Genomic DNA, 26,338 nt, shown 5'->3' on the forward strand with positions numbered 1-26,338 from the left:
ATATAGTGTGTGTGATTCCTCCTACTCACCAGGAAGGTATATAGTGTGTGTGATTCCTCCTACTCACCAGGAAGGTATATAGTGTGTGTGATTCCTACAACTCACCAGGAAGGTATATGGTGTGACTCCTCCTACTCCCCTGGAAGGTATATGGTGAGACTCCTCCTACTCTCATGGATGGTATGTGTCTGATTCCATCCTAATCCCTGGAAGGTATATAGCGTATGATTCCTCCTATTGTCCCAGAGTGTATATTGTGATTCCTTCTTCTCTCTCAGGTATATAGTGTGTGATTCCTCCTACTCACCAGGAGGTATATAGTGTGTGATTCCTCCTACTCACCAGGAAGGTATATAGTGTGTGTGATTCCTCCTACTCACCAGGAAGGTATATAGTGTGTGATTCCTCCTACTCACCAGGAAGGTATATAGTGTGTGATTCCTCCTACTCACCAGGAGGTATATAGTGTGTGATTCCTCCTACTCACCAGGAGGTATATAGTATGTGATCCTCCTACTCACCAGGAGGTATATAGTATGTGATCCTCCTACTCACCAGGAAGGTATATAGTGTGTGATTCCTCCTACTCACCAGGAGGTATATAGTATGTGATTCCTCCTACTCACCAGGAGGTATATAGTGTGTGATTCCTCCTACTCACCAGGAAGGTAAATAGTGTGTGTGATTCCTCCTACTCACCAGGAAGGTATATAGTGTGTGATTCCTCCTACTCACCAGGAAGGTATATAGTGTGTGATTCCTCCTACTCACCAGGAGGTATATAGTATGTGATTCCTCCTACTCACCAGGAGGTATATAGTGTGTGATTCCTCCTACTCACCAGGAAGGTAAATAGTGTGTGTGATTCCTCCTACTCACCAGGAAGGTATATAGTGTGTGATTCCTCCTACTCACCAGGAAGGTATATAGTGTGTGATTCCTCCTACTCACCAGGAGGTATATAGTGTGTGATTCCTCCTACTCACCAGGAGGTATATAGTATGTGATCCTCCTACTCACCAGGAGGTATATAGTATGTGATCCTCCTACTCACCAGGAAGGTATATAGTGTGTGATTCCTCCTACTCACCAGGAAGATATATAGTGTGTGATTCCTCCTACTCACCAGGAAGGTATATAGTGTGTGTGATTCCTCCTACTCACCAGGAAGGTATATAGTGTGTGTGATTCCTCCTACTCACCAGGAAGGTATATAGTGTGTGTGATTCCTACTACTCACCAGGAAGGTATATGGTGTGACTCCTCCTACTCCCCTGGAAGGTATATGGTGAGACTCCTCCTACTCTCATGAATGGTATGTGTCTGATTCCATCCTAATCCCTGGAAGGTATATAGCGTATGATTCCTCCTATTGCCCCAGAGTGTATATTGTGATTCCTTCTTCTCTCTCAGGAAGGTATATAGTGTGTGTGATTCCTCCTACTCACCAGGAGGTATATAGTGTGTGATTCCTCGTACTCACCAGTAAGGTATATAGTGTGTGATTCCTCCTACTCACCAGGAAGATATATAGTGTGTGATTCCTCCTACTCACCAGGAAGGTATATAGTGTGTGTGATTCCTCCTACTCACCAGGAAGGTATATAGTGTGTGTGATTCCTCCTCACCAGGAAGGTATATAGTGTGTGTGATTCCTACAACTCACCAGGAAGGTATATGGTGTGACTCCTCCTACTCCCCTGGAAGGTATATGGTGAGACTCCTCCTACTCTCATGGATGGTATGTGTCTGATTCCATCCTAATCCCTGGAAGGTATATAGCGTATGATTCCTCCTATTGTCCCAGAGTGTATATTGTGATTCCTTCTTCTCTCTCAGGTATATAGTGTGTGATTCCTCCTACTCACCAGGAGGTATATAGTGTGTGATTCCTCATACTCACCAGGAAGGTATATAGTGTGTGATTCCTCCTACTCACCAGGAAGGTATATAGTGTGTGTGATTCCTCCTACTCACCAGGAAGGTATATAGTGTGTGATTCCTCCTACTCACCAGGAAGGTATATAGTGTGTGATTCCTCCTACTCACCAGGAAGTATACAGTGTGTGATTCCTCCTACTCACCAGGAGGTATATAGTATGTGATCCTCCTACTCACCAGGAGGTATATAGTATGTGATCCTCCTACTCACCAGGAAGGTATATAGTGTGTGATTCCTCCTACTCACCAGGAGGTATATAGTATGTGATTCCTCCTACTCACCAGGAGGTATATAGTGTGTGATTCCTCCTACTCACCAGGAAGGTAAATAGTGTGTGTGATTCCTCCTACTCACCAGGAAGGTATATAGTGTGTGATTCCTCCTACTCACCAGGAAGGTATATAGTGTGTGATTCCTCCTACTCACCAGGAGGTATATAGTATGTGATTCCTCCTACTCACCAGGAGGTATATAGTGTGTGATTCCTCCTACTCACCAGGAAGGTAAATAGTGTGTGTGATTCCTCCTACTCACCAGGAAGGTATATAGTGTGTGATTCCTCCTACTCACCAGGAAGGTATATAGTGTGTGATTCCTCCTACTCACCAGGAAGGTATATAGTGTGTGATTCCTCCTACTCACCAGGAAGGTATATACCTCCTCACCAGGAATCTATATAGTGCATGTGAATCCACTTACTCCCCTGGAAAGTATATAGGGTGTGTAAATCCACCTACTCACCAGGAAGGTATATAGGGCCTCATTCAGAGGCAGTCGGAGGATGCAAGCGGTCGCTCAGAAACTGGGCGGCCACTTGCATTCTTACCGTCCGCCTCTGTTGCGGTCGTTAGGCTGTGGGTTAACACCCACAGCTCTAACGACCGCTCCGGTGATGGTCGCGGTGGTCAGAGACCATCGCGACCATCGGGGCTTACGACGAGACCCTAGGGTAGGGTCTCCCTTGTCGTAAGCCCCGGAGAGCTTCTGGCTCTGTCTGAGCCGGAAGCTCTCCACTGACATCACTAGTGATGTCAGTGGGGCCGCCCCCAAACAGTAGGCGTTCCCATGGGAACGCCTCTGTTTGGGCTGCCACCCCCCCCGGCCCGCCTTCCAAACGGGACGAGCTGTCAATCAACATCCCCCTTTGGAAAGAGACCCGCTATGACCGGCGCTGTCGGTCGTAGCGGGTCTCACGCATGCGCACGAAGGAGCCGGCTCCCTCGTGCGCATGCGCACTGGACAAACATCGAGGCGGCCATGCGGTTGTAGACCGTACGGCCGCCTCTGAATGAAGCCCATAGTGTGTGAATCCTACTCACCAGGAAGGTATATAGTGTGTATGTGATTCCTCCTACTCACCAGGAATATATATAGTGTGTGTGATTCCTCCTACTCACCTGGAAGTTATATAGTGTGTATGTGATCCTCCTACTCACCAGGAAGATATATAGTGTGTATGTGATTCCTCCTACTCACCAGGAAGGTATATAGTGTGTGTGAGATTTCTCCTACTCCCTTGGTCTCGATTTTATAACGAAAAAAGAAGTAAAAGTCAATGGCAGTGAGGGAGGGCAGGAGTTGGGGGGGCAAAGAAGTGCATCAATTGTGGCAATGAGGCGGAGGGGATTGGAGGACTGTGAAATCATGAGATACTTGAAGAAGGAGTGCTTGGCAAGTGAGAGGCCAGAGCAGTAGGAAGAGAGGATGAACTTGAAGTGGAGGAAGTATGCTAAGGAGCAAGAGTGTCTCCAGTGGCGTTCAGAAGGGGGAGACTAGCATGTGCATATTACTGCAGCTGTGATTCTGAAAGAAATGGCAGCCAAGCATGCTGAATCAGGCCCATAGTGTGTGGTGTTCCTGCTAGTCTGACCACACACACACACACACACGTACACGTATGGTGTAGGGGCAGCCATACTACAGTATATACTATCTGGAGGGGTTTCTTTTTCACATCTCTATTTAGCTAACCCATCAGTTGCAGCTACCATGGGGTATTTCATGGAAATTAAAGCAATGGTAACTTTCTGAAGTTATGCTGTGGTTTCCTCTCATAGAATGGAGTGGCCAAAAGACCAGTTCATCCCCCCATACATCCCACGATTCAGGAATGGTTGGGAACCACCCTTGTCATCCTTTGTTGGGATCCATATAGAGGAAGAACAGAATCACTTCAAGGAATCTGTGGCAAATGTGTCGGAGCTTCAACAAAATCATGACTCTAGAACTATGTCAGCAGAGGTGAGGCAGTGCCTGCGGTAATGTGGACTCACTTATAACACTGTTATACATATTACACAATGTAGCCAGGTATGTGATGCAGGCTGCAGTGGCTGCATAGAGAGCATGTGTTGGCTTCGTTGGCTGCATAGAGAAGTTGTGTTTGCTGCGGTGGTTGAGTAGAGTAGTTGCGGTGGCAGCAGTGGCCGCGTAAAGCTGGGTGGCTGTGCAGTATACATGTGCTGGGTTGGCCACATACAGTAGTCACGTGCACTGAGGTGGCCTTGTACAGTAGTGATATGTACTGGAGTGGCCTACATAGATTAGTGTGTGATGATGATGAGGAGGCTGTGCTGTGTAGTGTACACTGGGGAGGTCACATAGATTAGTGTGTGATGATGATGAGGAGGCTGTGCTGTGTAGCGTACACTGGGGAGGTCACATAGATTAGTGTGTGATGATGATGATGAGGAGGCTGTGTAGTGTAGTGTACACTGGGGAGGTCACATAGATTAGTGTGTGATGAGGAGGAGGAGGCTGTGTAGTGTAGTGTACACTGGGGAGGTCACATAGATTAGTGTGTGATGATGATGAGGAGGCTGTGTAGTGTACACTGGGGAGGTCACATAGATTAGTGTGTGATGATGATGAGGAGGAGGCTGTGTAGTGTAGTGTACACTGGGGAGGTCACATAGATTAGTGTGTGATGATGATGAGGAGGCTGTGCTGTGTAGTGTACACTGGGGAGGTCACATAGATTAGTGTGTGATGATGATGAGGAGGCTGTGTAGTGTAGTGTACACTGGGGAGGTCACATAGATTAGTGTGTGATGATGAGGAGGCTGTGTAGTGTACACTGGGGAGGTCACATAGATTAGTGTATGATGATGAGGAGGCTGTGTAGTGTAGTGTACACTGGGGAGGTCACATAGATTAGTGTGTGATGATGAGGAGGCTGTGTAGTGTACACTGGGGAGGTCACATAGATTAGTGTGTGATGATGAGGAGGAGGCTGTGCTGTGTAGTGTACACTAGGGAGGTCACATAGATTAGTGTGTGATGATGATGAGGAGGCTGTGTAGTGTAATGTACACTGGGGAGGTCACATAGATTAGTGTGATGATGATGATGAGGAGGCTGTGTAGTGTAGGGTACACTGGGGGGGTCACATAGATTAGTGTGTGATGATGAGGAGGCTGTGTAGTGTAGGGTACACTGGTGAGGTCACATAGATTAGTGTGATGATGATGAGGAGGCTGTGCTGTGTAGTGTACACTGGGGAGGTCACATAGATTAGTGTGTGATGATGATGAGGAGGCTGTGCTGTGTAGTGTACACTGGGGAGGTCACATAGATTAGTGTGTGATGATGAGGAGGCTGTGCTGTGTAGTGTACACTGGGGAGGTCACAGATTAGTGTGTGATGATGATGATGATGATGAGGAGGCTGTGCTGTGTAGTGTACACTGGGGAGGTCACATAGATTAGTGTGATGATGATGAGGAGGCTGTGCTGTGTAGTGTACACTGGGGAGGTCACATAGATTAGTGTGTGATGATGATGAGGAGGCTGTGCTGTGTAGTGTACACTGGGGAGGTCACATAGATTAGTGTGATGATGATGAGGAGGCTGTGCTGTGTAGTGTACACTGGGGAGGTCACATAGATTAGTGTGTGATGATGATGAGGAGGCTGTGCTGTGTAGTGTACACTGGGGAGGTCACATAGATTAGTGTGTGATGATGAGGAGGCTGTGCTGTGTAGTGTACACTGGGGAGGTCACATAGATTAGTGTGATGATGATGATGATGAGGAGGCAGTGTAGTGTATACTGGGGAGGTCACATAGATTAGTGTGTGATGATGAGGAGGCTGTGCTGTGTATTGTACACTGGGGAGGTCACATAGATAAGTGTGATGATGATAATGAGGAGGCTGTGCTGTGTAGTGTACACTGGGGAGGTCACATAGATTAGTGTGATGATGATGAGGAGGAGGCTGTGCTGTGTAGTGTACACTGGGGAGGTCACATAGATTAGTGTGTGATGATGAGGAGGCTGTGTAGTGTACACTGGGGAGGTCACATAGATTAGTATGATGATGATGAGGAGGCTGTGCTGTGTAGTGTACACTGGGGAGGTCACATAGATTAGTGTGTGATGATGATGAGGAGGCTGTGTAGTGTAGTGTACACTGGGGAGGTCACATAGATTAGTGTGTGATGATGAGGTGACTGTGCTGTGTAGTGTACACTGGGGAGGTCACATAGACTAGTGTGATGATGATGAGGAGGCTGTGTAGTGTACACTGGGGAGGTCACATAGATTAGTATGATGATGATGAGGAGGCTGTGCTGTGTAGTGTACACTGGGTAGGTCACATAGATTAGTGTGTGATGATGATGAGGAGGCTGTGTAGTGTAGTGTACACTGGGGAGGTCACATAAATTAGTGTGATGATGATGATGATGATGAGGAGGTTGTGCTGTGTAGTGTACACTGGGGAGGTCACATAGATTAGTGTGTGATGATGATGAGGAGGCTGTGTAGTGTAGTGTACACTGGGGAGGTCACATAGATTAGTGTGTGATGATGATGAGGAGGCTGTGCTGTGTAGTGTACACTGGGTAGGTCACATAGATTAGTGTGTGATGATGATGAGGAGGCTGTGTAGTGTAGTGTACACTGGGGAGGTCACATAAATTAGTGTGATGATGATGATGATGATGATGAGGAGGTTGTGCTGTGTAGTGTACACTGGGGAGGTCACATAGATTAGTGTGTGATGATGATGAGGAGGCTGTGTAGTGTAGTGTACACTGGGGAGGTCACATAGATTAGTGTGTGATGATGAGGAGGCTGTGTAGTGTACACTGGGGAAGTCACATAGATTAGTGTGTGATGATGATTAGGAGGCTGTGTAGTGTAGTGTACACTGGGGAGGTCACATAGATTAGTGTGATGATGATGAGGAGGCTGTGCTGTGTAGTGTACACTGGGGAGGTCACATAGATTAGTGTGTGATGATGATGAGGAGGCTGTGTAGTGTAGGGTACACTGGGGAGGTCACATAGATTAGTGTGTGATGCTGATGAGGAGGCTGTGCTGTGTAGTGTACACTGGGGAGGTCACATCGATTAGTGTGTGATGATGATGAGGAGGTGTGTAGTGTATTGTACACTGGGGAGGTTACATAGATTAGTGTGTGATGACGAGGAGGCTGTGTAGTGTAGGGTACACTGGGGAGGTCACATAGATTAGTGTGTGATCATGAGAAGGCTGTGCTGTGTAGTGTACACTGGGGAGGTCACATAGATTAGTGTGTGATGATGAGGAGGAGGCTGTGCTGTGTAGTGTACACTGGGGAGGTCACATAGATTAGTGTGTGATGATGATGAGGAGGCTGTGCTGTGTAGTGTACACTGGGGAGGTCACATAGATTAGTGTGATGATGATGAGGAGGCTGTGTAGTGTAGTGTACACTGGGGAGGTCACATAGATTAGTGTGTGATGATGATGAGGAGGCTGTGCTGTGTAGTGTACACTGGGGAGGTCACATAGATTAGTGTGATGATGATGATGAGGAGGCTGTGTAGTGTACACAGGGGAGGTCACATAGATTAGTGTGTGATGATGATGATGATGATGAGGAGGCTGTGTAGTGTAGGGTACACTGGGGAGGTCACATAGATTAGTGTGTGATGATGATGATGAGGAGGCTGTGTAGTGTAGTGTACACTGGGGAGGTCACATAGATTAGTGTGTGTTGATGATGAGGAGGCTGTGTAGTGTAGAGTACACTGGGGAGGTCACATAGATTAGTGTGATGATGATGAGGAGGCTGTACTGTGTAGTGTACACTGGGGAGGGCACAAAGATTACTGTGTGATGATGAGGAGGCTGTGTAGTGTAGAGTACACTGGGGAGGTGACATAGATTAGTGTGATGATGATGAGGAGGCTGTGTAGTGTAGTGTACACTGGGGAGGTCACATAGATTAGTGTGTGATCATGAGAAGGATGTGCTGTGTAGTGTACACTGGGGAGGTCACATAGATTAGTGTGTGATGATGATGAGGAGTCTGTGCTGTGTAGTGTACACTGGGGAGGTCACATAGATTAGTGTGATGATGATGAGGAGGCTGTGTAGTGTAGTGTACACTGGGGAGGTCACATAGATTAGTGTGTGTTGATGATGAGGAGGCTGTACTGTGTAGTGTACACTGGGGAGGTCACAAAGATTACTGTGTGATGATGAGGAGGCTGTGTAGTGTAGAGTACACTGGGGAGGTGACATAGATTAGTGTGATGATGATGAGGAGGCAGTGTAGTGTAGTGTACACTGGGGAGATCACATATATTAGTGTGTGATGCTGATGAGGAGGCTGTGTAGTGTAGTGTACACTGGGGAGGTCACATAGATTAGTGTGTGATCATGAGAAGGCTGTGCTGTGTAGTGTACACTGGGGAGGTCACATAGATTAGTGTGTGATGATGAGGAGGAGGCTGTGCTGTGTAGTGTACACTGGGGAGGTCACATAGATTAGTGTGTGATGATGATGAGGAGGCTGTGCTGTGTAGTGTACACTGGGGAGGTCACAGATTAGTGTGATGATGATGAGGAGGCTGTGTAGTGTAGTGTACACTGGGGAGGTCACATAGATTAGTGTGTGATGATGATGAGGAGGCTGTGCTGTGTAGTGTACACTGGGGAGGTCACATAGATTTGTGTGATGATGATGATGATGATGAGGAGGCTGTGTAGTGTACACTGGGGAGGTCACATAGATTAGTGTGTGATGATGATGATGAGGAGGAGGCTGTGTAGTGTACACTGGGGAGGTCACATAGATTAGTGTGATGATGATGAGGAGGCTGTGCTGTGTAGTGTTCACTGGGGAGGTCACATAGATTAGTGTGTGATGATGAGGAGGAGGCAGTGTAGTGTAGGGTACACTGGGGAGGTCACATAGATTAGTGTGTGATGATGATGAGGAGGTTGTGCTGTGTAGTGTTCACTGGGGAGGTCACATAGATTAGTGTGTGATGCTGATGAGGAGGCTGTGCTGTGTAGTGTACACTGGGGAGGTCACATAGATTAGTGTATGATGATGAGGAGGCTGTGCAGTGTAGTGTACACTGGGGAGGTCACATAGATTAGTGTGTGATGATGAGGAGGAGGCTGTGTAGTGTACACTGGGGAGGTCACATAGATTAGTGTGTGATGATGAGGAGGAGGCTGTGTAGTGTTGTGTACACTGCGGAGGTCACATAGATTAGTGTGTGATGATGATGAGGAGGCTGTACTGTGTAGTGTACACTGGGGAGGTCACAAAGATTACTGTGTGATGATGAGGAGGCTGTGTAGTGTAGAGTACACTGGGGAGGTGACATAGATTAGTGTGATGCTGATGAGGTGGCTGTGTAGTGTAGTGTACACTGGGGAGGTCACATAGATTAGTGTGTGATCATGAGAAGGCTGTGCTGTGTAGTGTACACTGGGGAGGTCACATAGATTAGTGTGTGATGATGAGGAGGAGGCTGTGTAGTGTGGTGTACACTGGGGAGGTCACATAGATTAGTGTGATGATGATGATGAGGAGGCTGTGCTGTGTAGTGTACACTGGGGAGGTCACATAGATTAGTGTGATGATGATGAGGAGGCTGTGTAGTGTAGAGTACACTGGGGAGGTGACATAGATTAGTGTGATGCTGATGAGGAGGTTGTGTAGTGTAGTGTACACTGGGGAGGTCACATAGATTAGTGTATGATGATGAGGAGGCTGTGCAGTGTAGTGTACACTGGGGAGGTCACATAGATTAGTGTGTGATGATGAGGAGGAGGCTGTGTAGTGTACACTGGGGAGGTCACATAGATTAGTGTGTGATGATGAGGAGGAGGCTGTGTAGTGTTGTGTACACTGCGGAGGTCACATAGATTAGTGTGTGATGATGATGAGGAGGCTGTGTAGTGTACACTGGGGAGGTCACATAGATTAGTGTGTGATGATGATGAGGAGGCTGTGCTGTGTAGTGTACACTGGGGAGGTCACATAGATTAGTGTGTGATGCTGATGAGGAGGCTGTGCTGTGTAGTGTACACTGGGGAGGTCACATAGATTAGTGTGTGATAATGAGGAGGAGGCTGTGCTGTGTAGTGTACACTGGGGAGGTCACATAGATTAGTGTGTGATGCTGATGAGGAGGCTGTGTAGTGTACACTGGGGAGGTCACATACATTAGTGTGTGATGATGATGAGGAGGCTGTGCAGTGTAGTGTACACTGGGGAGGTCACATAGATTAGTGTGTGATGATGAGGAGGAGGCTGTGTAGTGTACACTGGGGAGGTCACATAGATTAGTGTGTGATGATGAGGAGGAGGCTGTGTAGTGTTGTGTACACTGCGGAGGTCACATAGATTAGTGTGTGATGATGATGAGGAGGCTGTACTGTGTAGTGTACACTGGGGAGGTCACAAAGATTACTGTGTGATGATGAGGAGGCTGTGTAGTGTAGAGTACACTGGGGAGGTGACATAGATTAGTGTGATGCTGATGAGGTGGCTGTGTAGTGTAGTGTACACTGGGGAGGTCACATAGATTAGTGTGTGATCATGAGAAGGCTGTGCTGTGTAGTGTACACTGGGGAGGTCACATAGATTAGTGTGTGATGATGAGGAGGAGGCTGTGTAGTGTGGTGTACACTGGGGAGGTCACATAGATTAGTGTGATGATGATGATGAGGAGGCTGTGCTGTGTAGTGTACACTGGGGAGGTCACATAGATTAGTGTGATGATGATGAGGAGGCTGTGTAGTGTAGAGTACACTGGGGAGGTGACATAGATTAGTGTGATGCTGATGAGGAGGTTGTGTAGTGTAGTGTACACTGGGGAGGTCACATAGATTAGTGTATGATGATGAGGAGGCTGTGCAGTGTAGTGTACACTGGGGAGGTCACATAGATTAGTGTGTGATGATGAGGAGGAGGCTGTGTAGTGTACACTGGGGAGGTCACATAGATTAGTGTGTGATGATGAGGAGGAGGCTGTGTAGTGTTGTGTACACTGCGGAGGTCACATAGATTAGTGTGTGATGATGATGAGGAGGCTGTGTAGTGTACACTGGGGAGGTCACATAGATTAGTGTGTGATGATGATGAGGAGGCTGTGCTGTGTAGTGTACACTGGGGAGGTCACATAGATTAGTGTGTGATGCTGATGAGGAGGCTGTGCTGTGTAGTGTACACTGGGGAGGTCACATAGATTAGTGTGTGATAATGAGGAGGAGGCTGTGCTGTGTAGTGTACACTGGGGAGGTCACATAGATTAGTGTGTGATGATGAGGAGGAGGCTGTGTAGTGTAGTGTACACTGGGGAGGTCACATAGATTAGTGTGTGATGATGAGGAGGAGGCTGTGTAGTGTAGTGTACACTGGGGAGGTCACATAGATTAGTGTGTGATGCTGATGAGGAGCCTGTGCTGTGTAGTGTACACTGGGGAGGTCACATAGATTAGTGTGTAATGCTGATGAGGAGGCTGTGTAGTGTAGTGTACACTGGGGAGGTCACATAGATTAGTGTGTGATGATGAGGAGGAGGCTGTGCTGTGTAGTGTACACTGGGGAGGTCACATAGATTAGTGTGTGATGATGAGGAGGCTGTGCTGTGTAGTGTACACTGGGGAGGTCACATAGATTAGTGTGTGATGATGATGAGGGGGCTGTGCTGTGTAGTGTACACTGGGGAGGTCACATAGATTAGTGTGATGATGATGAGGAGGCTGTGCTGTGTAGTGTACACTGGGGAGGTCACATAGATTAGTGTGTGATGATGATGAGGGGGCTGTGCTGTGTAGTGTACACTGGGGAGGTCACATAGATTAGTGTGTGATGATGATGAGGAGGCTGTGTAGTGTAGTGTACACTGGGGAGGTCACATAGATTAGTGTGATGATGATGATGAGGAGGCTGTGCTGTGTAGTGTACACTGGGGAGGTCACATAGATTAGTGTGTGATGATGATGAGGAGGCTGTGCTGTGTAGTGTACACTGGGGAGGTCACATAGATTAGTGTGTGATGATGAGGAGGAGGCAGTGTAGTGTAGGGTACACTGGGGAGGTCACATAGATTACTGTGTGATGATGAGGAGGCTGTGCTGTGTAGTGTACACTGGGGAGGTCACATAGATTAGTGTGTGATGATGAGGAGGAGGCTGTGCTGTGTAGTGTACACTGGGGAGGTCACATAGATTAGTGTGTGATGATGATGAGGAGGCTGTGCTGTGTAGTGTACACTGGGAAGGTCACATAGATTAGTGTGATGATGATGAGGAGGCTGTGCTGTGTAGTGTACACTGGGGAGGTCACATAGATTTGTGTGATGATGATGATGAGGAGGAGGCTGTGTAGTGTACACTGGGGAGGTCACATAGATTAGTGTGTGATGATGATGATGAGGAGGAGGCTGTGTAGTGTACACTGGGGAGGTCACATAGATTAGTGTGTGATGATGAGGAGGAGGCTGTGTAGTGTAGTGTACACTGGGGAGGTCACATAGATTAGTGTGTGATGATGATGAGGAGGCTGTGCTGTGTAGTGTACACTGGGGAGGTCACATAGATTAGTGTGATGATGATGATGAGGAGGAGGCTGTGTAGTGTAGTGTACATTGGGGAGGTCACATAGATTAGTGTGTGATGATGATGAGGAGGCTGTGTAGTGTAGTGTACACTGGGGAGGTCACATAGATTAGTGTGTGTTGATGATGAGGAGGCTGTACTGTGTAGTGTACACTGGGGAGGTCACAAAGATTACTGTGTGATGATGAGGAGGCTGTGTAGTGTAGAGTACACTGGGGAGGTGACATAGATTAGTGTGATGATGATGAGGAGGCTGTGTAGTGTAGTGTACACTGGGGAGATCACATAGATTAGTGTGTGATGCTGATGAGGAGGCTGTGTAGTGTAGTGTTCACTGGGGAGGTCACATAGATTAGTGTGTGATGCTGATGAGGAGGCTGTGCTGTGTAGTGTACACTGGGGAGGTCACATAGATTAGTGTATGATGATGAGGAGGCTGTGTAGTGTACACTGGGGAGGTCACATAGATTAGTGTGTGATGATGAGGAGGAGGCTGTGTAGTGTACACTGGGGAGGTCACATAGATTAGTGTGTGATGATGAGGAGGAGGCTGTGTAGTGTAGTGTACACTGGGGAGGTCACATAGATTAGTGTGTGATGATGATGAGGAGGCTGTGCTGTGTAGTGTACACTGGGGAGGTCACATAGATTAGTGTGATGATGATGATGATGAGGAGGCTGTGTAGTGTAGTGTACACTGGGGAGGTCACATAGATTAGTGTGTGATGATGATGAGGAGGCTGTGCTGTGTAGTGTACACTGGGGAGGTGACATAGATTAGTGTGATGCTGATGAGGAGGCTGTGTAGTGTAGTGTACACTGGGGAGGTCACATAGATTAGTGTGTGATGCTGATGAGGCTGTGCTGTGTAGTGTACACTGGGGAGGTCACATAGATTAGTGTATGATGATGAGGAGGCTGTGCAGTGTAGTGTACACTGGGGAGGTCACATAGATTAGTGTGTGATGATGAGGAGGAGGCTGTGCTGTGTAGTGTACACTGGGGAGGTCACATAGATTAGTGTGTGATGATGAGGAGGCTGTGCTGTGTAGTGTACACTGTAGAGGTCACATAGATTAGTGTGTGATGATGATGATGATGATGATGATGAGGGGGCTGTGCTGTGTAGTGTACACTGGGGAGGTCACATAGATTAGTGTGATGATGAGGAGGAGGCAGTGTAGTGTAGGGTACACTGGGGAGGTCACATAGATTAGTGTGATGATGATGAGGAGGCTGTGCTGTGTAGTGTACACTGGGGAGGTCACATAGATTAGTGTGTGATGATGATGAGGAGGCTGTGCTGTGTAGTGTACACTGGGGAGGTCACATAGATTAGTGTGTGATGATGAGGAGGCTGTGCTGTGTAGTGTACACTGGGGAGGTCACATAGATTAGTGTGTGATGATGATGATGATGAGGGGGCTGTGCTGTGTAGGGTACACTGGGGAGGTCACATAGATTAGTGTGATGATGATGAGGAGGCTGTGCTGTGTAGTGTACACTGGGGAGGTCACATAGATTAGTGTGTGATGATGATGAGGAGGCTGTGCTGTGTAGTGTACACTGGGGAGGTCACATAGATTAGTGTGTGATGATGAGGAGGAGGCAGTGTAGTGTAGGGTACACTGGGGAGGTCACATAGATTACTGTGTGATGATGAGGAGGAGGCTGTGCTGTGTAGTGTACACTGGGGAGGTCACATAGATTAGTGTGATGATGATGATGAGGAGGCTGTGCTGTGTCGTGTACACTGGGGAGGTCACATAGATTAGTGTGTGATGATGAGGAGGCTGTGCTGTGTAGTGTACACTGGGGAGGTCACATAGATTAGTGTGTGATGATGATGAGGAGGCTGTGCTGTGTAGTGTACACTGGGGAGGTCACATAGATTAGTGTGGGATGATGATGAGGAGGCTGTGTAGTGTAGTGTACACTGGGGAGGTCACATAGATTAGTGTGTGATGCTGATGAGGAGGCTGTGCTGTATAGTGTACACTGGGGAGGTCACATAGATTAGTGTGTGATGATGAGGAGGAGGCAGTGTAGTGTAGGGTACACTGGGGAGGTCACATAGATTAGTGTGATGATGAGGAGGCTGTGCTGTGTAGTGTACACTGGGGAGGTCACATAGATTAGTGTGTGATGATGATGAGGAGGCTGTGCTGTGTAGTGTACACTGGGGAGGTCACATAGATTAGTGTGTGACGATGAGGAGGCTGTGCTGTGTAGTGTACACTGGGGAGGTCACATAGATTAGTGTGATGATGATGAGGAGGCTGTGCTGTGTAGTGTACACTGGGGAGGTCACATAGATTAGTGTGATGATGAGGAGGCAGTGTAATGTATACTGGGGAGGTCACATAGATTAGTGTGTGATGATGAGGAGGCAGTGTAGTGTATACTGGGGAGGTCACATAGATTAGTGTGTGATGATGAGGAGGCTGTGTAGTGTAGTGCACACTGGGGAGGTCACATAGATTAGTGTGATGATGATGATGAGGAGGCTGTGCTGTGTAGTGTACACTGGGGAGGTCACATAGATTAGTGTGATGATGATGAGGAGGAGGCTGTGCTGTGTAGTGTACACTGGGGAGGTCACATAAATTAGTGTGTGATGATGAGGAGGCTGTGTAGTGTAGGGTACACTGGGGGGGTCACATAGATTAGTGTGTGATGATGAGGAGGCTGTGTAATGTAGGGTACACTGGGGAGGTCACATAGATTAGTGTGTGATGATGATGAGGAGGCTGTGTAGTGTAGTGTACACTGGGGAGGTCACATAGATTAGTGTGTGATGATGATGAGGAGGCTGTGCTGTGTAGTGTACACTGGGGAGGTCACATAGATTAGTGTGTGATGATGATGAGGAGGCTGTGTAGTGTAGTGTACACTGGGGAGGTCACATAGATTAGTGTGATGATGATGATGAGGTGACTGTGCTGTGTAGTGTACACTGGGGAGGTCACATAGATTAGTGTGTGATGATGATGAGGAGGCTGTGTAGTGTACACTGGGGAGGTCACATAGATTAGTGTGTGATGATGATGATGATGAGGAGGCTGTGCTGTGTAGTGTACACTGGGGAGGTCACATAGATTAGTGTGTGATGATGATGAGGAGGCTGTGTAGTGTAGTGTACACTGGGGAGGTCACATAGATTAGTGTGTGATGATGAGGTGACTGTGCTGTGTAGTGTACACTGGGGAGGTCACATAGATTAGTGTGATGATGATGATGAGGAGGCTGTGTAATGTAGTGTAGTGTAGTGTACACTGGGGAGGTGACATAGATTAGTGTGTGATGATGATGAGGAGGATGTGTAGTGTAGTGTACACTGGGGAGGTCACATAGATTAGTGTGTGATGATGATGAGGAGGCTGTGTAGTGTAGTGTACACTGGGGAGGTCACATAGATTAGTGTGTGGTGATGATGAGGAGGCTGTGTAGTGTACACTGGGGAGGTCACATAGATTAGTGTGTGATGATGAGGAGGCTGTGTAGTGTACACTGGGGAAGTCACATAGATTAGTGTGTGATGATGATTAGGAGGCTGTGTAGTGTAGTGTACACTGGGGAGGTCACATAGATTAGTGTGATGATGATGAGGAGGCTGTGTAGTGTACACTGGGGAGGTCACATAGATTAGTGTGTGATGATGAGGAGGCTGTGCTGTGTAGTGTACACTGGGGAGGTCACATAGATTAGTGTGTGATGATGATGATGATGAGGAGGTTGTGCTGTGTAGTGTACACTGGTGAGGTCACATAGATTAGTGTGTGATGATGATGAGGAGGCTGTGCTGTGTAGTGTACACTGGGGAGGTCACATAGATTAGTGTGGGATGATGATGAGGAGGCTGTGTAGTGTAGTGTACACTGGGGAGGTCACATAGATTAGTGTGTGATGCTGATGAGGAGGCTGTGCTGTGTAGTGTACACTGGGGAGGTCACATAGATTAGTGTGTGATGATGAGGAGGAGGCTGTGCTGTGTAGTGTACACTGGGGAGGTCACATAGATTAGTGTGATGATGATGAGGAGGCTGTGTAGTGTAGAGTACACTGGGGAGGTCACATAGATTAGTGTGATGATGATGAGGAGGCTGTGTAGTGTACACTGGGGAGGTCACATAGATTAGTGTGTGATGATGAGGAGGCTGTGCTGTGTAGTGTACACTGGGGAGGTCACATAGATTAGTGTGTGATGATGATGATGATGAGGAGGTTGTGCTGTGTAGTGTACACTGGTGAGGTCACATAGATTAGTGTGTGATGATGATGAGGAGGCTGTGCTGTGTAGTGTACACTGGGGAGGTCACATAGATTAGTGTGGGATGATGATGAGGAGGCTGTGTAGTGTAGTGTACACTGGGGAGGTCACATAGATTAGTGTGTGATGCTGATGAGGAGGCTGTGCTGTGTAGTGTACACTGGGGAGGTCACATAGATTAGTGTGTGATGATGAGGAGGAGGCTGTGCTGTGTAGTGTACACTGGGGAGGTCACATAGATTAGTGTATGATGATGAGGAGGCTGTGCAGTGTAGTGTACACTGGGGAGGTCACATAGATTAGTGTGTGATGATGAGGAGGAGGCTGTGTAGTGTACACTGGGGAGGTCACATAGATTAGTGTGTGATGATGAGGAGGAGGCTGTGTAGTGTTGTGTACACTGCGGAGGTCACATAGATTAGTGTGTGATGATGATGAGGAGGCTGTGTAGTGTACACTGGGGAGGTCACATAGATTAGTGTGTGATGATGATGAGGAGGCTGTGCTGTGTAGTGTACACTGGGGAGGTCACATAGATTAGTGTGTGATGCTGATGAGGAGGCTGTGCTGTGTAGTGTACACTGGGGAGGTCACATAGATTAGTGTGTGATAATGAGGAGGAGGCTGTGCTGTGTAGTGTACACTGGGGAGGTCACATAGATTAGTGTGTGATGCTGATGAGGAGGCTGTGTAGTGTACACTGGGGAGGTCACATACATTAGTGTGTGATGATGATGAGGAGGCTGTGCTGTGTAGTGTACACTGGGGAGGTCACATAGATTAGTGTGTGATGCTGATGAGGAGGCTGTGTAGTGTACACTGGGGAGGTCACATACATTAGTGTGTGATGATGATGAGGAGGCTGTGCTGTGTAGTGTACACTGGGGAGGTCACATAGATTAGTGCGTGATGATGAGGAGGAGGCTGTGTAGTGTGGTGTACACTGGGGAGGTCACATAGATTAGTGTGTGATGATGATGAGGAGGCTGTGTAGTGTAGTGTACACTGGGGAGGTCACATAGATTAGTGTGTGATTATGAGGAGGAGGCTGTGTAGTGTAGTGTACACTGGGGAGGTCACATAGATTAGTGTGTGATGCTGATGAGGAGGCTGTGCTGTGTAGTGTACACTGGGGAGGTCACATAGATTAGTGTGTGATGATGAGGAGGCTGTGCTGTGTAGTGTACACTGGGGAGGTCACATAGATTAGTGTGATGATGATGAGGAGGCTGTGCTGTGTAGTGTACACTGGGGAGGTCACATAGATTAGTGTGTGATGATGATGAGGAGGCTGTGCTGTGTAGTGTACACTGGGGAGGTGACATAGATTAGTGTGATGATGATGAGGAGGCTGTGTAGTGTAGTGTACACTGGGGAGATCACATAGATTAGTGTGTGATGCTGATGAGGAGGCTGTGTAGTGTAGTGTTCACTGGGGAGGTCACATAGATTAGTGTGTGATGCTGATGAGGAGGCTGTGCTGTGTAGTGTACACTGGGGAGGTCACATAGATTAGTGTATGATGATGAGGAGGCTGTGTAGTGTACACTGGGGAGGTCACATAGATTAGTGTGTGATGATGAGGAGGAGGCTGTGTAGTGTACACTGGGGAGGTCACATAGATTAGTGTGTGATGATGAGGAGGAGGCTGTGTAGTGTAGTGTACACTGGGGAGGTCACATAGATTAGTGTGTGATGATGATGAGGAGGCTGTGCTGTGTAGTGTACACTGGGGAGGTCACATAGATTAGTGTGATGATGATGATGATGAGGAGGCTGTGTAGTGTAGTGTACACTGGGGAGGTCACATAGATTAGTGTGTGATGATGATGAGGAGGCTGTGCTGTGTAGTGTACACTGGGGAGGTGACATAGATTAGTGTGATGCTGATGAGGAGGCTGTGTAGTGTAGTGTACACTGGGGAGGTCACATAGATTAGTGTGTGATGCTGATGAGGCTGTGCTGTGTAGTGTACACTGGGGAGGTCACATAGATTAGTGTATGATGATGAGGAGGCTGTGCAGTGTAGTGTACACTGGGGAGGTCACATAGATTAGTGTGTGATGATGAGGAGGAGGCTGTGCTGTGTAGTGTACACTGGGGAGGTCACATAGATTAGTGTGTGATGATGAGGAGGCTGTGCTGTGTAGTGTACACTGTAGAGGTCACATAGATTAGTGTGTGATGATGATGATGATGATGATGATGAGGGGGCTGTGCTGTGTAGTGTACACTGGGGAGGTCACATAGATTAGTGTGATGATGAGGAGGAGGCAGTGTAGTGTAGGGTACACTGGGGAGGTCACATAGATTAGTGTGATGATGATGAGGAGGCTGTGCTGTGTAGTGTACACTGGGGAGGTCACATAGATTAGTGTGTGATGATGATGAGGAGGCTGTGCTGTGTAGTGTACACTGGGGAGGTCACATAGATTAGTGTGTGATGATGAGGAGGCTGTGCTGTGTAGTGTACACTGGGGAGGTCACATAGATTAGTGTGTGATGATGATGATGATGAGGGGGCTGTGCTGTGTAGGGTACACTGGGGAGGTCACATAGATTAGTGTGATGATGATGAGGAGGCTGTGCTGTGTAGTGTACACTGGGGAGGTCACATAGATTAGTGTGTGATGATGATGAGGAGGCTGTGCTGTGTAGTGTACACTGGGGAGGTCACATAGATTAGTGTGTGATGATGAGGAGGAGGCAGTGTAGTGTAGGGTACACTGGGGAGGTCACATAGATTACTGTGTGATGATGAGGAGGAGGCTGTGCTGTGTAGTGTACACTGGGGAGGTCACATAGATTAGTGTGATGATGATGATGAGGAGGCTGTGCTGTGTCGTGTACACTGGGGAGGTCACATAGATTAGTGTGTGATGATGAGGAGGCTGTGCTGTGTAGTGTACACTGGGGAGGTCACATAGATTAGTGTGTGATGATGATGAGGAGGCTGTGCTGTGTAGTGTACACTGGGGAGGTCACATAGATTAGTGTGGGATGATGATGAGGAGGCTGTGTAGTGTAGTGTACACTGGGGAGGTCACATAGATTAGTGTGTGATGCTGATGAGGAGGCTGTGCTGTATAGTGTACACTGGGGAGGTCACATAGATTAGTGTGTGATGATGAGGAGGAGGCAGTGTAGTGTAGGGTACACTGGGGAGGTCACATAGATTAGTGTGATGATGAGGAGGCTGTGCTGTGTAGTGTACACTGGGGAGGTCACATAGATTAGTGTGTGATGATGATGAGGAGGCTGTGCTGTGTAGTGTACACTGGGGAGGTCACATAGATTAGTGTGTGACGATGAGGAGGCTGTGCTGTGTAGTGTACACTGGGGAGGTCACATAGATTAGTGTGATGATGATGAGGAGGCTGTGCTGTGTAGTGTACACTGGGGAGGTCACATAGATTAGTGTGATGATGAGGAGGCAGTGTAATGTATACTGGGGAGGTCACATAGATTAGTGTGTGATGATGAGGAGGCAGTGTAGTGTATACTGGGGAGGTCACATAGATTAGTGTGTGATGATGAGGAGGCTGTGTAGTGTAGTGCACACTGGGGAGGTCACATAGATTAGTGTGATGATGATGATGAGGAGGCTGTGCTGTGTAGTGTACACTGGGGAGGTCACATAGATTAGTGTGATGATGATGAGGAGGAGGCTGTGCTGTGTAGTGTACACTGGGGAGGTCACATAAATTAGTGTGTGATGATGAGGAGGCTGTGTAGTGTAGGGTACACTGGGGGGGTCACATAGATTAGTGTGTGATGATGAGGAGGCTGTGTAATGTAGGGTACACTGGGGAGGTCACATAGATTAGTGTGTGATGATGATGAGGAGGCTGTGTAGTGTAGTGTACACTGGGGAGGTCACATAGATTAGTGTGTGATGATGATGAGGAGGCTGTGCTGTGTAGTGTACACTGGGGAGGTCACATAGATTAGTGTGTGATGATGATGAGGAGGCTGTGTAGTGTAGTGTACACTGGGGAGGTCACATAGATTAGTGTGATGATGATGATGAGGTGACTGTGCTGTGTAGTGTACACTGGGGAGGTCACATAGATTAGTGTGTGATGATGATGAGGAGGCTGTGTAGTGTACACTGGGGAGGTCACATAGATTAGTGTGTGATGATGATGATGATGAGGAGGCTGTGCTGTGTAGTGTACACTGGGGAGGTCACATAGATTAGTGTGTGATGATGATGAGGAGGCTGTGTAGTGTAGTGTACACTGGGGAGGTCACATAGATTAGTGTGTGATGATGAGGTGACTGTGCTGTGTAGTGTACACTGGGGAGGTCACATAGATTAGTGTGATGATGATGATGAGGAGGCTGTGTAATGTAGTGTAGTGTAGTGTACACTGGGGAGGTGACATAGATTAGTGTGTGATGATGATGAGGAGGATGTGTAGTGTAGTGTACACTGGGGAGGTCACATAGATTAGTGTGTGATGATGATGAGGAGGCTGTGTAGTGTAGTGTACACTGGGGAGGTCACATAGATTAGTGTGTGGTGATGATGAGGAGGCTGTGTAGTGTACACTGGGGAGGTCACATAGATTAGTGTGTGATGATGAGGAGGCTGTGTAGTGTACACTGGGGAAGTCACATAGATTAGTGTGTGATGATGATTAGGAGGCTGTGTAGTGTAGTGTACACTGGGGAGGTCACATAGATTAGTGTGATGATGATGAGGAGGCTGTGTAGTGTACACTGGGGAGGTCACATAGATTAGTGTGTGATGATGAGGAGGCTGTGCTGTGTAGTGTACACTGGGGAGGTCACATAGATTAGTGTGTGATGATGATGATGATGAGGAGGTTGTGCTGTGTAGTGTACACTGGTGAGGTCACATAGATTAGTGTGTGATGATGATGAGGAGGCTGTGCTGTGTAGTGTACACTGGGGAGGTCACATAGATTAGTGTGGGATGATGATGAGGAGGCTGTGTAGTGTAGTGTACACTGGGGAGGTCACATAGATTAGTGTGTGATGCTGATGAGGAGGCTGTGCTGTGTAGTGTACACTGGGGAGGTCACATAGATTAGTGTGTGATGATGAGGAGGAGGCTGTGCTGTGTAGTGTACACTGGGGAGGTCACATAGATTAGTGTGATGATGATGAGGAGGCTGTGTAGTGTAGAGTACACTGGGGAGGTCACATAGATTAGTGTGATGATGATGAGGAGGCTGTGTAGTGTACACTGGGGAGGTCACATAGATTAGTGTGTGATGATGAGGAGGCTGTGCTGTGTAGTGTACACTGGGGAGGTCACATAGATTAGTGTGTGATGATGATGATGATGAGGAGGTTGTGCTGTGTAGTGTACACTGGTGAGGTCACATAGATTAGTGTGTGATGATGATGAGGAGGCTGTGCTGTGTAGTGTACACTGGGGAGGTCACATAGATTAGTGTGGGATGATGATGAGGAGGCTGTGTAGTGTAGTGTACACTGGGGAGGTCACATAGATTAGTGTGTGATGCTGATGAGGAGGCTGTGCTGTGTAGTGTACACTGGGGAGGTCACATAGATTAGTGTGTGATGATGAGGAGGAGGCTGTGCTGTGTAGTGTACACTGGGGAGGTCACATAGATTAGTGTATGATGATGAGGAGGCTGTGCAGTGTAGTGTACACTGGGGAGGTCACATAGATTAGTGTGTGATGATGAGGAGGAGGCTGTGTAGTGTACACTGGGGAGGTCACATAGATTAGTGTGTGATGATGAGGAGGAGGCTGTGTAGTGTTGTGTACACTGCGGAGGTCACATAGATTAGTGTGTGATGATGATGAGGAGGCTGTGTAGTGTACACTGGGGAGGTCACATAGATTAGTGTGTGATGATGATGAGGAGGCTGTGCTGTGTAGTGTACACTGGGGAGGTCACATAGATTAGTGTGTGATGCTGATGAGGAGGCTGTGCTGTGTAGTGTACACTGGGGAGGTCACATAGATTAGTGTGTGATAATGAGGAGGAGGCTGTGCTGTGTAGTGTACACTGGGGAGGTCACATAGATTAGTGTGTGATGCTGATGAGGAGGCTGTGTAGTGTACACTGGGGAGGTCACATACATTAGTGTGTGATGATGATGAGGAGGCTGTGCTGTGTAGTGTACACTGGGGAGGTCACATAGATTAGTGTGTGATGCTGATGAGGAGGCTGTGTAGTGTACACTGGGGAGGTCACATACATTAGTGTGTGATGATGATGAGGAGGCTGTGCTGTGTAGTGTACACTGGGGAGGTCACATAGATTAGTGCGTGATGATGAGGAGGAGGCTGTGTAGTGTGGTGTACACTGGGGAGGTCACATAGATTAGTGTGTGATGATGATGAGGAGGCTGTGTAGTGTAGTGTACACTGGGGAGGTCACATAGATTAGTGTGTGATTATGAGGAGGAGGCTGTGTAGTGTAGTGTACACTGGGGAGGTCACATAGATTAGTGTGTGATGCTGATGAGGAGGCTGTGCTGTGTAGTGTACACTGGGGAGGTCACATAGATTAGTGTGTGATGATGAGGAGGCTGTGCTGTGTAGTGTACACTGGGGAGGTCACATAGATTAGTGTGATGATGATGAGGAGGCTGTGCTGTGTAGTGTACACTGGGGAGGTCACATAGATTAGTGTGTGATGATGATGAGGAGGCTGTGCTGTGTAGTGTACACTGGGGAGGTCACATAGATTAGTGTGTGATGATGAGGAGGAGGCAGTGTAGTGTAGGGTACACTGGGGAGGTCACATAGATTACTGTGTGATGATGAGGAGGCTGTGCTGTGTAGTGTACACTGGGGAGGTCACATAGATTAGTGTGTGATGATGAGGAGGAGGCTGTGCTGTGTAGTGTACACTGGGGAGGTCACATAGATTAGTGTGTGATGATGATGAGGAGGCTGTGCTGTGTAGTGTACACTGGGGAGGTCACATAGATTAGTGTGATGATGATGAGGAGGCTGTGCTGTGTAGTGTACACTGGGGAGGTCACATAGATTTGTGTGATGATGATGATGATGAGGAGGCTGTGTAGTGTACACTGGGGAGGTCACATAGATTAGTGTGTGATGATGATGATGAGGAGGAGGCTGTGTAGTGTACACTGGGGAGGTCACATAGATTAGTGTGATGATGATGAGGAGGCTGTGTAGTGTAGTGTACATTGGGGAGGTCACATAGATTAGTGTGTGATGATGATGAGGAGGCTGTGTAGTGTAGTGTACACTGGGGAGGTCACATAGATTAGTGTGTGTTGATGATGAGGAGGCTGTACTGTGTAGTGTACACTGGGGAGGTCACAAAGATTACTGTGTGATGATGAGGAGGCTGTGTAGTGTAGAGTACACTGGGGAGGTGACATAGATTAGTGTGATGATGATGAGGAGGCTGTGTAGTGTAGTGTACACTGGGGAGATCACATAGATTAGTGTGTGATGCTGATGAGGAGGCTGTGTAGTGTAGTGTTCACTGGGGAGGTCACATAGATTAGTGTGTGATGCTGATGAGGAGGCTGTGCTGTGTAGTGTACACTGGGGAGGTCACATAGATTAGTGTGTGATGATGAGGAGGAGGCTGTGTAGTGTACACTGGGGAGGTCACATAGATTAGTGTGTGATGATGAGGAGGAGGCTGTGTAGTGTAGTGTACACTGGGGAGGTCACATAGATTAGTGTGTGATGATGATGAGGAGGCTGTGCTGTGTAGTGTACACTGGGGAGGTCACATAGATTAGTGTGATGATGATGATGAGGAGGAGGCTGTGTAGTGTAGTGTACACTGGGGAGGTCACATAGATTAGTGTGTGATGATGATGAGGAGGCTGTGCTGTGTAGTGTACACTGGGGAGGTGACATAGATTAGTGTGATGCTGATGAGGAGGCTGTGTAGTGTAGTGTACACTGGGGAGGTCACATAGATTAGTGTGTGATGCTGATGAGGCTGTGCTGTGTAGTGTACACTGGGGAGGTCACATAGATTAGTGTATGATGATGAGGAGGTTGTGCAGTGTAGTGTACACTGGGGAGGTCACATAGATTAGTTTGTGATGATGAGGAGGAGGCTGTGTAGTGTACACTGGGGAGGTCACATAGATTAGTGTGTGATGATGAGGAGGAGGCTGTGCTGTGTAGTGTACACTGGGGAGGTCACATAGATTAGTGTGTGATGATGAGGAGGCTGTGCTGTGTAGTGTACACTGGGGAGGTCACATAGATTAGTGTGTGGTGATGATGATGATGATGAGGGGGCTGTGCTGTGTAGTGTACACTGGGGAGGTCACATAGATTAGTGTGTGATGATGATGATGATGAGGGGGCTGTGCTGTGTAGTGTACACTGGGGAGGTCACATAGATTAGTGTGATGATGAGGAGGAGGCAGTGTAGTGTAGGGTACACTGGGGAGGTCACATAGATTAGTGTGATGATGATGAGGAGGCTGTGCTGTGTAGTGTACACTGGGGAGGTCACATAGATTAGTGTGTGATGATGATGAGGAGGCTGTGCTGTGTAGTGTACACTGGGGAGGTCACATAGATTAGTGTGTGATGATGAGGAGGCTGTGCTGTGTAGTGTACACTGGGGAGGTCACATAGATTAGTGTGTGATGATGATGATGATGAGGGGGCTGTGCTGTGTAGTGTACACTGGGGAGGTCACATAGATTAGTGTGATGATGATGAGGAGGCTGTGCTGTGTAGTGTACACTGGGGAGGTCACATAGATTAGTGTGTGATGATGAGGAGGCTGTGCTGTGTAGTGTACACTGGGGAGGTCACATAGATTAGTGTGATGATGAGGAGGAGGCAGTGTAGTGTAGGGTACACTGGGGAGGTCACATAGATTACTGTGTGATGATGAGGAGGCTGTGCTGTGTAGTGTACACTGGGGAGGTCACATAGATTAGTGTGATGATGATGATGAGGATTCTGTGCTGTGTAGTGTACACTGGGGAGGTCACATAGATTAGTGTGTGATGATGAGGAGGCTGTGCTGTGTAGTGTACACTGGGGAGGTCACATAGATTAGTGTGTGATGATGATGATGATGAGGAGGTTGTGCTGTGTAGTGTACACTGGTGAGGTCACATAGATTAGTGTGTGATGATGATGAGGAGGCTGTGCTGTGTAGTGTACACTGGGGAGGTCACATAGATTAGTGTGGGATGATGATGAGGAGGCTGTGTAGTGTAGTGTACACTGGGGAGGTCACATAGATTAGTGTGTGATGCTGATGAGGAGGCTGTGCTGTGTAGTGTACACTGGGGAGGTCA

The 26,338-nt window shown here is 47.8% G+C and overlaps 1 protein-coding gene across 3 annotated transcripts in view; it reads left to right on the forward strand.

Moving 5' to 3' along the window:
• The window catches only part of EPS8 (EGFR pathway substrate 8, signaling adaptor), a 247,660-nt gene that overhangs the window by 153,767 nt on the left and 67,555 nt on the right, over window positions 1–26,338 (forward strand). For all 3 annotated transcript variants that reach the window (XM_088461541.1, XM_088461543.1, XM_088461542.1), the window contains one exon: window positions 4,000–4,183. In XM_088461541.1, the coding sequence (XP_088317667.1) occupies window positions 4,000–4,183 (184 nt within the window). The remainder of the gene's footprint in view (window positions 1–3,999; window positions 4,184–26,338) is intronic.

The sequence above is a fragment of the Taudactylus pleione genome, unplaced genomic scaffold (genome assembly GCF_031769625.1).
Source record: "Taudactylus pleione unplaced genomic scaffold, aTauple2 ptg001061l, whole genome shotgun sequence".
Taxonomy (NCBI): Eukaryota; Metazoa; Chordata; class Amphibia; order Anura; family Myobatrachidae; genus Taudactylus; species Taudactylus pleione.